Source organism: Phyllostomus hastatus, unplaced genomic scaffold (assembly GCF_019186645.2).
Source record: "Phyllostomus hastatus isolate PE091 unplaced genomic scaffold, TTU_PhHast_1.1 phas_contig_402, whole genome shotgun sequence".
In the NCBI taxonomy this organism is placed as follows: domain Eukaryota; kingdom Metazoa; phylum Chordata; class Mammalia; order Chiroptera; family Phyllostomidae; genus Phyllostomus; species Phyllostomus hastatus.
Window position 1 is genome coordinate 15,917,506 of NW_025333873.1, and position 11,954 is coordinate 15,929,459.

The 11,954-nt window shown below is 68.1% G+C and overlaps 2 protein-coding genes across 2 annotated transcripts in view; one reads left to right on the forward strand and one right to left on the reverse strand.

The window, feature by feature from the left end:
- RNF144A (ring finger protein 144A) overlaps window positions 1-8,748 on the reverse strand; it is a 70,245-nt gene extending 61,497 nt beyond the window's left edge. Inside the window, exon 1 of the mRNA XM_045844399.1 lies at window positions 8,592-8,748. The gene's annotated coding sequence lies outside the window, so the exon portion shown is untranslated. The remainder of the gene's footprint in view (window positions 1-8,591) is intronic.
- LOC123822430 lies at window positions 2,159-8,582 on the forward strand. The gene is made up of 4 exons (XM_045844342.1): window positions 2,159-2,232; window positions 4,571-4,926; window positions 6,131-6,246; window positions 6,637-8,582. Exons 1-4 carry the CDS (start codon window positions 2,159-2,161, stop codon window positions 6,859-6,861), a joined length of 771 nt encoding a protein of 256 aa, XP_045700298.1. The 3' UTR covers window positions 6,862-8,582.
- Window positions 8,749-11,954: the final 3,206 nt, after the last annotated feature.

The following is an 11,954-nucleotide window of genomic DNA, read 5'->3' on the forward strand; positions in this document are numbered from 1 at the left end:
AGGCGGAGCCCAGCAGCCCCTGCCAATCCAGGGCCCCTGGTGCAGACGGTGCCTCGGGCCTAGGAGGAGCCTGGCCCCAGGGCTGCCCTCTCCGACCCCGGTGTGCTGGGCGCCCGGCCCTGCTGCAGCAGCCCTGAGCTGTCTACACGGACCGAAGTTCCTGTCCTCACCGCACCCCGGGCGGAGCATTCCTGCTGGCCCTGAATCGATCTTTGGTTGGCAGAGGCAGTCGAGATACTCCCTGGGTGCCGGACAGAGCAGCTGGAGGACAACGCATGTCAGGACCCTACGCTGGGACACGGAGACACGGCCGGGGGCAGAACTCACACGGGACAGGTGCCGGTCGGGGAGAGGCCTCTCTCAGCCAGTCTTCGGGGGGCCCCTGTCCGTGGGAGACCCGGCGGGCGCCTCGGACGTGGAAGGCAGGCGGGGAACCGGCAGTGTCAGGGAGCAGGCGCAGGGGGAGCAGGAGACAGGTGGGTGGGGAGCTGAGGGGAGCGAGGGACGTTTCGCCCACGTGAGCCCAACGTCCAGGGAAACGGTCGTCACGGAGTCTTGTAGGGAAAAGTGTGAATTCCTCCACACCAAACCCCTCGTTTTACACATAAATAAAAGCCCGAGGACTTTTGCATCTGAACTGACACCCAGCGGAGCCGAGCCACTCCTCGGTTGAGCCCAAACAACAGAGGTGACAGAGAAGGGGGTGCGCGCTCCCCACGTGGGCACGAACGTCCCCAGCTCAGCTCACTCACGGCAGCGAGTGGGAGCGGCCACTGGGGGCAGTGGGCACAGCGCAGGGACTGGGCCGGGACCTGCTTCCGTTCGGGCCGGCGCCGCTGGTCACTCTGGGCCCCGGTCCCCCCCAGAAGGGGCCAGAGGAGGCTAGGGGCTGCTCAGCACACAGAGGAACACACGTCTCCAAGTCTGTCCCAATCATCCGTCCAGGGAACTGTGCGGGCCGATACACCATTTTTAAATGGTCTAGTGTCCGCATTTACACAACAGGACAAACCAGCAAGGAAAATCAAGGTTCGTGGTATGTTTTGCTCAAGCCAAGGGGGCCCGACTGAGACCCCTCAGCGCGTGAGCAGGATACAGGCGCCTGCTGCTGGGACGCTTCACACTCTGTGCTCCACCCCGGTCTCGGGGCTCGGAGGATGCGTTCCACACCCATAGCATGGCTCCCTGGGGAGCAGGGGGGGGATGGCTGAGGCCGGGGCCAGCCCCTCTGCCGCCCCCCCCCGCCCGCCCGCCCGCCCGCCCGTGCTTGGTTCCTACTGTGCCAGGAAGGGGTCCCGCCCGCCCCAGATAAACACCGCCCTTGAGAGGGCAGCCTTATCTGCGGGCCAGCGGGGCGCGGCCAAGGCCTCCGAGGAGCGGCCCCCCGAGGGCAGAGCTCCTGGTCCCGGGGCAGGCTGCACCCGCTGCCCGGGGCCAGGGACGGAGGGAAAGCAAGGTCACTGCCAAGGAACCATGGCTTCGGGCCAAAGGAGAAAAAATCCCGGGGGTGATTCAAGTACGAGCAGACACGGGCTGGTCTTCCCTCGCGGCGGGAAGAGCGCGCTCAGCGGGGAACAGGCTGCGCCTGGCACGGCCCAGCGCCCAGCCCGGGGAGTGGCCGTGCCCGTGTTTACGCGCCAGACGGGAGGGCGCGCACCTGAGATGCCGAGCTGCTTTATAAATGGGGCGCACGGACGTTACGAGATATTGCTGGAGGGAAAGGGGCCCCTCTGTGTCCCCTCGGGCTGTTTTTACTGGAGGGAGACGGGGATCCACAGGACCCCGAAAGTTGAAGAGGTTAACGCCTGCCCTGCTGCTTCCAGAAGACCCCTCGCCTCGCCTGGTTCTGGGCGCCCCCTCGCCTCGCCCTCCCCCCACTGTGCATCCCTGCGTCTGCCTTTGGAAGTGCCGGGCTCCGAGAAGGTCTGGCCGAGTGAACGGGTAAATAGACGGACAAAGGAAAGAAAGGACGGGTGAGGTTGCTTCTGCACGTGGATGTCTGTGCAGGGGAAAGACGCCTGATGAGTTCAACGCACAGCAGGTGACCGCGCACCTGCCCTGGGCCTGGCACTGCGCGGCTGCGGAGGGACACAGAAATGCCCAGGTCGGGGCTGTGACTTCTCGGTGGTCCTCGCTGCCCCCGAGGCTGCACGGGTTCATGGGAGATTCCGGTGTGCCCGGCACCAGGGACCTTTCAGCCGCGTGCACAGCGGCCTGGACCCCGGCCATAAGGTGAGAGAAGCAAAGACCGGCTATTCAGCGGCCGCCTGGCCCGGGCCACCCGGGGCGGGGTCTCCCCCCTCTGCCCGGTCCAGCCCTCTCTCCAGGAGGGGCCCCGGCCCCCTGCAACCTCACTGTTGCCTCTGGGCCCTGGGAGCTGCCACGGAGCCCAGACCAGTGACACAGACCGACAGCCACGGTGCTTTTGGAAGAGGCTGTTTATCCCTGAGGACAAGGGATAGAGGTGGGCAACACCGACCTCCCCCACCCCCTCTCCTGCGACCTTCTGCTCGGACATCTGCGGGCAGCCCTGGAGGGGGCCCGGTGCGCCCCGGCCACCGCAGGAGGGCAGAGGGGCACCGGCTGAGGACAGTGGAGCCACACAGCAGCCCCCGGGTCCGCGGTGACAGCACTGAGCAGCTGCACCAACGCCAGCAGCCACGGCTTTCGTTGCCCTGTCTCCGAGGACACAGAGCCCGTCTGTCTGAGGCCTTGCTGGCTAGTGTTCTGCTGCTGGGCGAGCACGCAGTAACGCACAGTAACACACAGTAACGCGCAAGCCCCGCAAACACGCACTTCCTGACCCCGGTGGACGGGCGTCAGGGGTCCAAGTGGGCTCCCCAACAGCCACGTGGAACTCCTAGCCCCGGGACTGGGAATGTGACCTCGCTAGGGCCTTCGCAGACCGTCAAGGTCAGACGGGATCGGAGAGCGGGCCTGGCTCCCACGTGGCTGGGGTCCAGCCACCTTTGCCCGTCTCAGTCTACTGGGATGATTGCTGTGGGGACAAGCCCCGTAGCACGGGAGTGGGGGTGGGGGGGGAGGCTGATAGACAAACGACATTCACTTCTCACAGTCTCAGGGGCGGCAAGTCCAAGGTCAGGGTGCCAGCGGAGTCAGTCCTGGTGAGCCGTCACTTCCTAGAAGACAGACGGCACCTTGTCCCTGTGCTCCCATGGGCAGAGGGCCTGGGGTCCCTTTCACCAGGGCGCTCGTCACCTCCCCGCACCTCCCCCCTTTGTGGCGGAGACAGAGCGCCCTGCGTCTCCCGCTCTGCCCTGCGTGGGAGGTCAGGGGCAGGTGGGGTGCCATCGGGGTGGAGCCAGAGGCGGTTTCTGAGGGGCACGTTAGCTGACGGGATAAGACGCCTTTTCCTCCTTTCCCTGGCCTGTCCGGACCTGTCCACCACCCTGGGCCGCCCCCCAGACCTGCTCGGCTCCCGGGGCCAGGCCGAGCGCCTCCCCGAGACGGAGGGGACGGAGGGCCGTGGTCTCTGTGGAGGGAGCCAGCGCTGCGTCTCCCTCCGCACCCGAGGCCGGCGCGGCTGGGCCCTGCCGCGTGACGGGGGAGAGATACTCAGGGTCAGCCAGCGAATTCCGTTCCCGCACCACCGGCTCCGAACGTGTCCCGGACGCCCCTGGGTCCCCTCGCCCCGACGACTGACCGCCGGCACGCCGCGGCCGTGAAGCGCCGCTCGGCAAATGCATCGCTGGGGCTGAGTGTGCCCGTGTGTCCTCGGTCACAGGACGGCCGGCCTGCCGCAACCCCCCCTCCCCCAGGGCCTGCACACTCCCCAGAGCGAAGCTGCTCTTGAACCACGCACCCTCCAGATGTCTTTGAACTCAAACTTGCCCCCCAGACTGCAGGAGAGAGAAAGGGACCCGAGAAACCAGCTCCGCCACAGAGACAGCGACGGCGGCGCGGGCCGCTGTGACTGGGTCACCCGCAGGCAGGCAGGGCCTTCCGCAGCAGTGGCGGCCGCTCCGGCCCGGAGGCCACACGGACCCACGCCGCACTGCGCTCCCCAGCAGGCGCTCCTTCTAGGGGCTCGGGCCGCCTCGCTCCCCGGAGCACCCCAGGGTCACAAGGCCGAGGGCGCCCCACGCCCTCCCGTCCCCGAGGGCCCACCCACCAGCCCGACTGCCCCGTGTCCCCTGGAACAGACCCCGTGCTTCCACCCTGGGGCCTCTCTGCACCAGCAGGAGCCCCCCCGTCTCCGCGCCGCCCTGAGTCCCCAGCTGCCTGCAGGGACGCCCGCCCCCATCAGCCACCCCCTCTCCCGACGGCCGGCCCCACTCACACTCGGATGGGCAGCTCACCTCCGCTGCCGCACTGTGGGCCCTGCAGGGCGAGCCCCGTCTGTCCCTTCCCTGCACCCCGGGGTCCAGGCATGGCCTCCAGCCAGCCTGCAGGGCCACCGTCCTGGGAGCTGGGATTGGCGTCATCTGCTGCCCCCTCCGCCACAGGGCCCAGGACGGTCCCAGTCTGCCTCCCGCCTCCCGGGCCGGAGCCGCGCACTCGGACGCTGCTCAGCCTGCACCCGAAGCTGACACCCGCCCGCCCTGCGGAGGGACGGCCGCCGGGTGGCTCGGCCTCCCACAGGGAGGACACAGTGTACCCTCGGGCCCCCTTTCCCCGAACGAACCCTCCGGAACCAGGTTTCTCTGCCTTGCGCTCGGCCAGGAAACAAGAATGCGCGGAGGAAGTGCCACGCCAGGCCCGGAGGAAGCGCAAACCGAACACACGTCTGCCCTGGTGAGACTCGTGGTTTCTCGGGGGAAGTACCACGGCAGCGACAGAGACCGCCAACGGCAGAGCTGCGGTGCGATCGCAGAGGCTGGGACACCCGCCTTCGAGCCCCTGGGGTGCCAGGACTGGGTGTGGCGCCCCCCACGTCCACGACTCCCCGGCGGCGGCGGGAGCGAGGTGAGGCCTGTGCCGAGCCTGTGGGGATCACCCACGGCGGGGTGGGCCCCAACGGGGGGAGGCTGTGAGAGACAGGCAGCAGTGACACCCAGCAGTGACGGAGGCCCACATCCCCCCTGGGGGCACTCTGTGCACTTCACAAGCCGGGCGCTGCGGCGGGGGCCCGGCGGGGAGGCGACAGGGGTCAGCGGGCAGAACGATGAGGACACCAGAGGGGTCCGTGCACAGCACCCCAGACAGTCCCCCAAAACCCGCCTGGCTCCTGCTTCAGACGGCTGTGCACGAGGAGTCCCACCTCGAGAAGAGGGCGTCTGAGGCGGGGGTCTGCAGCCCCCCACCCCAGCTGGGGGGGGCAACCGGCAGGCTGCTGGGCTTTCGGGGGGATGTGGGCGAACCTCCCTGGAGTGGGGGCCACAGGAGGCACCACGGGGTGCCGTTCGGAATAACAGAGACAGGCAGACGAGCCAGCAACACAGGGCAGGTTGGGAGAACCACGGGCCAGTGGCCCCTGGCCAGCGACAGATGTCCCGGATGCAGGGACAGACCTCGAAGGGATAAAGGGACAGTCCTCGTCACCCGCACGGCCCCCAGGGCCACGGGAGTCAGAGAGAGGCGCCCTCCCCTCGGGTGGTGGGGCCGGCACAGCCCCCCCCCGGCCCCCCACCAGAGCTCCTCACAAGGCAGCTGCCCCCCAGGGCTCGGGAACAGGAGCGGCCCCCGTGCTGTCCTTTGGGAACGTGGGAGAACGGACCCCCGGCCCCGCCCAGCACTCGCCGTCGGCACCTGGAGGCAGGAACGCTCACTGAGCGTTCACAACGGTTCCCCTCCAGCGCCAGACACAAGGAGCCTATACGAACAGTAAGAAATGCAGAATGCACGAAACTGGAATGTAAGAAAGTGTCCCCCTGGCACCCAGCTTGTCTGCCTGCTCCTGAGAGCACCCCCGGCCCCGGGGGCCTGCGGGCCGTCCTGGAAGCGAGGTCCGGGCAGGGGTCCGACTCCGGGGAGAAGGAGGGTGGGAACCCCTCCCGGCCGAACCGTCCGCCCCGGAGCGCCCACCTGTCTGCACGACGTGCTGGAGACAAGCCTCCCTCCCCGGCGCCGCATGGCGCTGCGCCACCAGTCTCCGGCGCGGGGGACCCCCACCTACCACGTGCTTGTCCGGGTCCCGGAACTCGGTTTGGCCCACACCTTTGTTTTACAGCTGCAGGACGGGGGGCCGTGCAGAGGTTCAGACCCTCTCCCGGGGCCACCGAGCTGGGCCACGCAGGGAGCTGTACCTGCTCCGTCGTTCGCGCCTGGTCCCCGGCAGGCAGGCAGGTGTGTGAGCGGTTGCTTCAGTTCAAGGCGCTCCTCTAACCAGGCGGAGGCGTCCCCGCGTGTCAGTTGTGCAGACGTGCAGACGCAGAGGACGGGGGGGGGGGGTGGGCCCTGGGGACGACCCCCCCCAGCGACTCTGCTAGTCTCAGGGAAAAGCACGCCCGACTTGCTGCTTGGGTGTGAGGCAGGAGGTCACCCGGAGCGGCTGTGGAGGCACCCCACTCCGTTCACAGCCTCTGGGCCGCCTCTGCTACGCCGCACCCTGTGAATCTGGGGCGCCCCTGCTCGGCCACACGCCTGGGAGAGTCTGGGAGCTGCACACTGTCCTGAGCGGCTCCAGCCCGCAGGCTCCCAGAGCCCCAGGCAGCTGACACGCCCCTCCCCCCCCAGCTCCAGTGCACAGCAGGGACCAGCAGGGACGCCCTGGCCGGGGCCCGGACCTCTCCTCCGAGTGTCCACAGCGTCCTCCCGGTCACAGGAGCCGGGAATCTGAGAGACTGCCCGGCTCTGGTCCCCAGCCCCGGAGAACAGGCCTCCTCCAGCCTGTCCCACAAAGAGAAGGGCTCCCAGGAGGAGGAGAACCATGAATCACGGTGGAAAAACCAGGGGACGTGATGCCCAGCGCCTGCCCTGCCGAGTGGCACGTTCCCCGGAGGGGTGTCAGCCGCTGCACCCGGACTGTGCATGGGCCCCCTCCGAGTTCCGTGGAGCTCTGACTCGGGGACCCCGTGCTCCCCACCTGTGCCTCGCCGGGGGTGCCCGCTGCCCCCAGCACTTGGGCTCACCCTTCTCTAGTTCCCTTCCCCAAGTTAACGGCACGAGGTTCAAGGGCCCCTTGAAACACAAAACTTGCAGAGTCCAGTTGTGTGAACCCGGGCATTCTCCCTGCCGGCCGTCAAAGTGAGGTTGTTCCCGTCCCGCGTCCTCACGAGGACCTGGTCCACGCCGGGCCCGCTGGCGGCAGTGCCGGTGTGGGGGCCTGCCCCCCAGGCCCACGTTCCGCAGCCCTGCCCCCTCCGAAGCAGGCTCAGCTCACTCCTCCCACTGCCACGGGGTCCAGACCAGAGCTGGCCGGGAACCCAAGGATTTCTTCATTTGTCCCCATCTGCCCTCTCCGGGCATGATCTCTCCGCACTCTTAAAGAACAATTAAAGCAAAACTTACAAAGAAACTGGGGAACTGCAGAAGACAGGTCCTACCGTCGGCCCCGGGGAAGGGAGCACATCACAGAGTGCCCTGGGCTCCGGCACCACGGGACAGCCCCCCGCATGCCCCTGTGCGCCCCCTCCCCTCCTCTGTAGGCAGCGCCCCTGGCCAGCGCCCCTTCTTACCGCCTGGGAGGCTCCCCCTCAAGCGGGCTCTCCCCCACACAGCGGCCCTGGGCCTCTGCCCGGCCTCCCCTCCAGGCAAAGCCCCCAGGCATCCGCACCAGCCCCCATTCCGCCTGCCACTCACAGACACGTTTCATCTGCCGGAGAGCCCCTCGCCAAGGGCCAGCCCCGGCCAGAGTCCCTGGATGTGCCCTCCCTCGGTCCCCAGGCCCCCCTCCCAGGAAGGAGCGTCCCCTCCACCACCGGTCAAAGCAAGACTCGGGGCCACTTCCCAGCACAGGCACTGAAGGCTCCCCCAGGGCAGCAGGGCCCACTCCGGACGACCACCTGGGGCTCAGCAAGTTCCTCCGGCTCGCCCTGCCCCCCACCTGGCACAAGGGGACCACAGGCCGGGCAGAGAGGGCACTTCAGAGGGACCGTCGTGGGACCTGTCTGCGGAGACCATCAGGGCACAGTGCAGTGACCTCTTCCTCAGGGCCTGGGGCCTCCAGCCGGCTCGGCGACCCAGGCCGGGCGCCCAGGATGGTGCGGGGCAGCCAGGCTAGGACAGAAGTGGGGAGACCCGCCGGCACCGTCCCCAGCCCCTCGGCGGGGTAGGCTTGGCCGGAGGCGGGCGGCCACGGTCCTGCGGGCTCCCTGGATGTGCAAAGCGGGGACGCGCCGAACGCGCCGCCTCCCGACGCCCCGGCGGGGCGCCCTGCCCGGCCCCCGCCATCCGCGGCCTGCGAGCGGCCGCCCTCCGCCGGGCCAGCCCAAAGCCAGGGGCGCAAGCAACGCTGCAGACCCGCGCGCGGGCCGGGGCGGCGGGACCCGCGGTCCTCAAGTGTCCGCGGTGCCCAGGCCACCGCGAGGCAGGCCAGGGCCGGGGCTGCGCCCTCCGCACGGAGCCCGCGCATCCCCACGGCGGACCCCGATCCGAGCGCCCGGGACCCGGCTCCGCGCGGCCCCGTCCCTCGGTCCGCCTCCGCCGCTCCCGCCCCGAGATGCCGACACAAAGGGGACGCCGCCACCCACCTGGTCCCGCGCGGCCCGGGCTCCGGGGGCTGTCGCTGCTGCTCGGCCGCGGCAGGGCTGCAAGCGCTCCGCCCGCGTCTGGTGTCGCGGCCGGGTGTCCGCGCCGGGTTCCCGCCGCCCCGCGCCCGCGCCCCGCCCAGAGCCGCCCTTTCTTCCCGGCCCGGCCTCCAGCCGGGGCGCGCAGCCGGCGGCGAGACAGGGCGGCGGCGCGAACGGCACAAATACGCGGGCGCGGAGTCGCCAGCTCCCGCCGCCGCGCAGCGCCCCCTGCCGCCCGCCCTCAGCCGCGCGCGGGCGGGCCGGGCCGGGTCACGCTGGGCTCCGGAGGGTGGCCTGCCCCCTGCCTTGGGGGTGAGAATGACCAGGGAGGCTCCTTGCCTGGTCGCCAGCAGAAGACAGTCCCCCAATGCCGACAGCCCCCCAGTGTCAGCAGCCTGGGGCGAGGGGGCGGGCTCATAAGCAAGCCAGAAAGAAACGGGTGCGCGATCAGAGGCCCTTTCCCCACCGGCATCACGTGAAAGGTCTTCCCGTCCCCACTCCCTGGGTCCTTGGAGCCGTGGAGCTGAAGAGGGCCCACGACAATCCACGCCCCGTTGTGAGGGCCCCCACTGGTCCGAGTGGCAGGGCTTGGAAGGCAGAAGTCCTGCACGGTTCTGGGCCACCGCTTCCCCGGGGAGCTGGAAGTTACACAAGCGTCCCGGGTCGCTCAGGCGTGCACACTGGACCCAGCGTGCTGGGGTTGGGCAAGGAGGACCCCTCTCTCCAGAGCGACCGGGAACCCCCTGGCACCTTCCCTCCACACCGCCGCACCCTGCCTGCCGCAAACGCCGTACGGCGGTGGTTGCATCAGTGGTAGCAAAGCAGGAGTGTGCTACTGTGTTAGGGGAAAAGTAAAAGCACTTTCCCCGGCACCCTCCCAGAAAGTAGGGACCCTGTCTGTCCTGTGCTCCGCCGCGCCCGGCGCTGGAGGAGCGAGCCCGGGCACTCACAGGCATTGGGTGAAATAAATGCATTTGTTTTCTAGAACCTTCTGTGACTTAGTGCGTGCCTACGACTCAGGTGCAGATGCCACAGATCCTAATGGGATGCTGAGGCCAGAGAGAAAGGCTAGTCTGGTCTTCTTGTTTCACACTAGGAAACTCGGAGCTGGGGCACGGCCTTGGGGGCTGTTCCAAGGTCACGGCCAGCGAGGGGCGGAAGGTGGCCCTTGTGGCTGGACAGAGTTTGAGAAGGCCTCAGAGTTCTGCAGGAATGGCCAGATCGCATTTGGTGGCGGTCGGGCGTCCCTGCGGGCAGACACGTAACGCTCCCTGAGCATCTCTGTGCTCCGGCACGCTGCCCAGCCCGGCACTCGGGCAGGACCCTGTGACTCATCTGGGTCACCAGACGCTGGCAGGAGTGTCACTGCCGGGCTGAGGCAGAGACGACAGGCCAGGCACCTTCCTCGTGCCTGTCCCCATCCACGGCGACGGCTGAGCCACAGAATGAAGTCAGCCACGCCCCTCCATCACCAAGTCCCAGGAGGGTGTTTTAGGCTGTGTTGTCACTGCCGCTTGGTCTAGTTTTGTTTTGTTTTGTTTTAAGATTTTATTTATTTATTTCTACAGAGAGGGGAAGGGGGGAGAAAGAGAAGAGAAACACCATTGTGTGGTCTCCTTTCGTACGCCCCCACTGGAGACCTGGCCCACAACCCAGGCGTGTGCCCTGACTGGGAATCGAACTGCCAACCCTTTGGTTTGCAGCCCGCACTCAGTGCACTGCGCCACACCAGCCAGGGCAGCTGGGCCTTGTTCAAACTGACTGACACCTTCGTGGTAGACCCTCTGGAAGGGGCGGTGTGTCCGGAGGAGAGCCAAGGGCGGGGGTGCCAGGCAGGCGGAGCCCACTGTCCAGTCTCAGACCGGAGAGCCCCTGGGGGGCCGGGATCCGGGTGGGCCCCTGGAAGGAACGGGGCGGGGGCGGGCCAGCAGAAAGGATGCAGTGAGGAAGTCAGGCCTGGGTCAGGACACAGCCGCAGAACGTGGGGCACCCAGAGCTCAATCCCCGTGGAAGCGGCCCCAGGTAGAATGTCTCTGAGGTTTAAAGTAAGAAAAGGGGGTGGGAGGGGCACGGGTGTCACCCACGGAACAGAGATGGGTGAGACTGGACCGCTGTGATGGGTGCTCAGGGCCTGCACAGCCCCAGCTGTGTGGTTGGAGGGCGGAGGCCTCAGTCCCACGCCCCCGCCCCCCCCCCCGCCTTCTGGGCGGGGACGCAGCTGGACCTTGCATCAAAGGCCAATGGCTCAGTCGAGCCTGACCGTGCAGTGACGCCTCCGCGAACACCCCAGGGGAAGGAGCTTGGAGAGCCTCCGGGGGGGAGGGGGCGCACCCTGGGCCCTGGGGAAGAGTGGGGGCCTGGAGAGGAAGCTCCGTGCCCCCCCCCCACTCGGGGCCTGGGCTGCTCCTGAGTTACACCCTCTCACAATGAACTGATCTCGTAAGGGACAGGAAGGGGCTGGGGACGGTCCTCTTGTGTGCATCTGGGGGACCTGGCGCTGCCCCCAGGGCCACAGCGCCTGAGATCAGCCGAAGGGCAGGGCGCCCAGCTGGTGCGGAGCGCGGCCCGGCGTGGGAGAAAAACCACCCACGTCGGAACCGGGGTGGGGGGTGCAGCATCAGGCGCGCACAGGCCGCGCCGGCTGGAGGAAGACTAAGTCCCTTTGGGCAGTTCTCCAAATCTCCCAGGAACCGGCTTGCTCAGGGCTTTGTTTTTACGGGGTTTTTTTTTTTTAGCTGAAGTGAGTTCCCCGAACATGAGAGACACTCACATTCATAAGCGAGCAGGTAAACAACCCAAAACCAAACCGGCGTTTCCCTTTTTCAAACGCACTGGGGTGTCTGCGGCGCCGCCGGCTCCCTCCTCGCCCGCCAGCGTGGACGGTCGGGGCCTGGGTGTGCTCTCCCTGAAGCCCGAGCGTGCTCCCCGGCCTCGGCCTCGGGAGCCTCCAGAGGAGCCGGGCAAGTACAGCCGCGCGGGGCCGCGGTTCTGCTGAAGTGTGTGCGGCCGGGAAGCCGGGAAGGGAGTGGGCAGTGAGCCGCGGGCGTTTTTATTGGCTTCCTAGTGCTTTACTCTGTGTTTTCCCCAACATGCTCTGCGCACGTGTGATTTGGGGCGTCACGAGCAACACGTCAAAACCCTCCTGGTCTTTGGGGCCCCCGCCCACCACGTCCGGGGGGACCCGCCCTGCAGGACTCTGGGCCGTTGCCCCCTCCCTCCCGGAGTGGGAAGTGTCCGCCTCCTCGGGGCCCGTCTGGCTGAGCGCCCCGCCCCCTCCTCCCCAGGTGGCAGTCAGGGACCCGGCCACCAGGACGGGGCGCGCCT

Coding starts and splice junctions, on each gene's coding strand:
- LOC123822430 (XM_045844342.1), top strand. CDS start 2,159: ATGGGAGATTCCGGTGTGCCCGGCACCAGGGACCTTTCAGCCGCGTGC. Junction 2,233..4,570: donor GCCTGGACCCCGGCCATAAG/GTGAGAGAAGCA, acceptor CGCCCTGCGGAG/GGACGGCCGCCGGGTGGCTC. Junction 6,247..6,636: donor GGTCCCCGGCAGGCAGGCAG/GTGTGTGAGCGG, acceptor CTCCCCCCCCAG/CTCCAGTGCACAGCAGGGAC.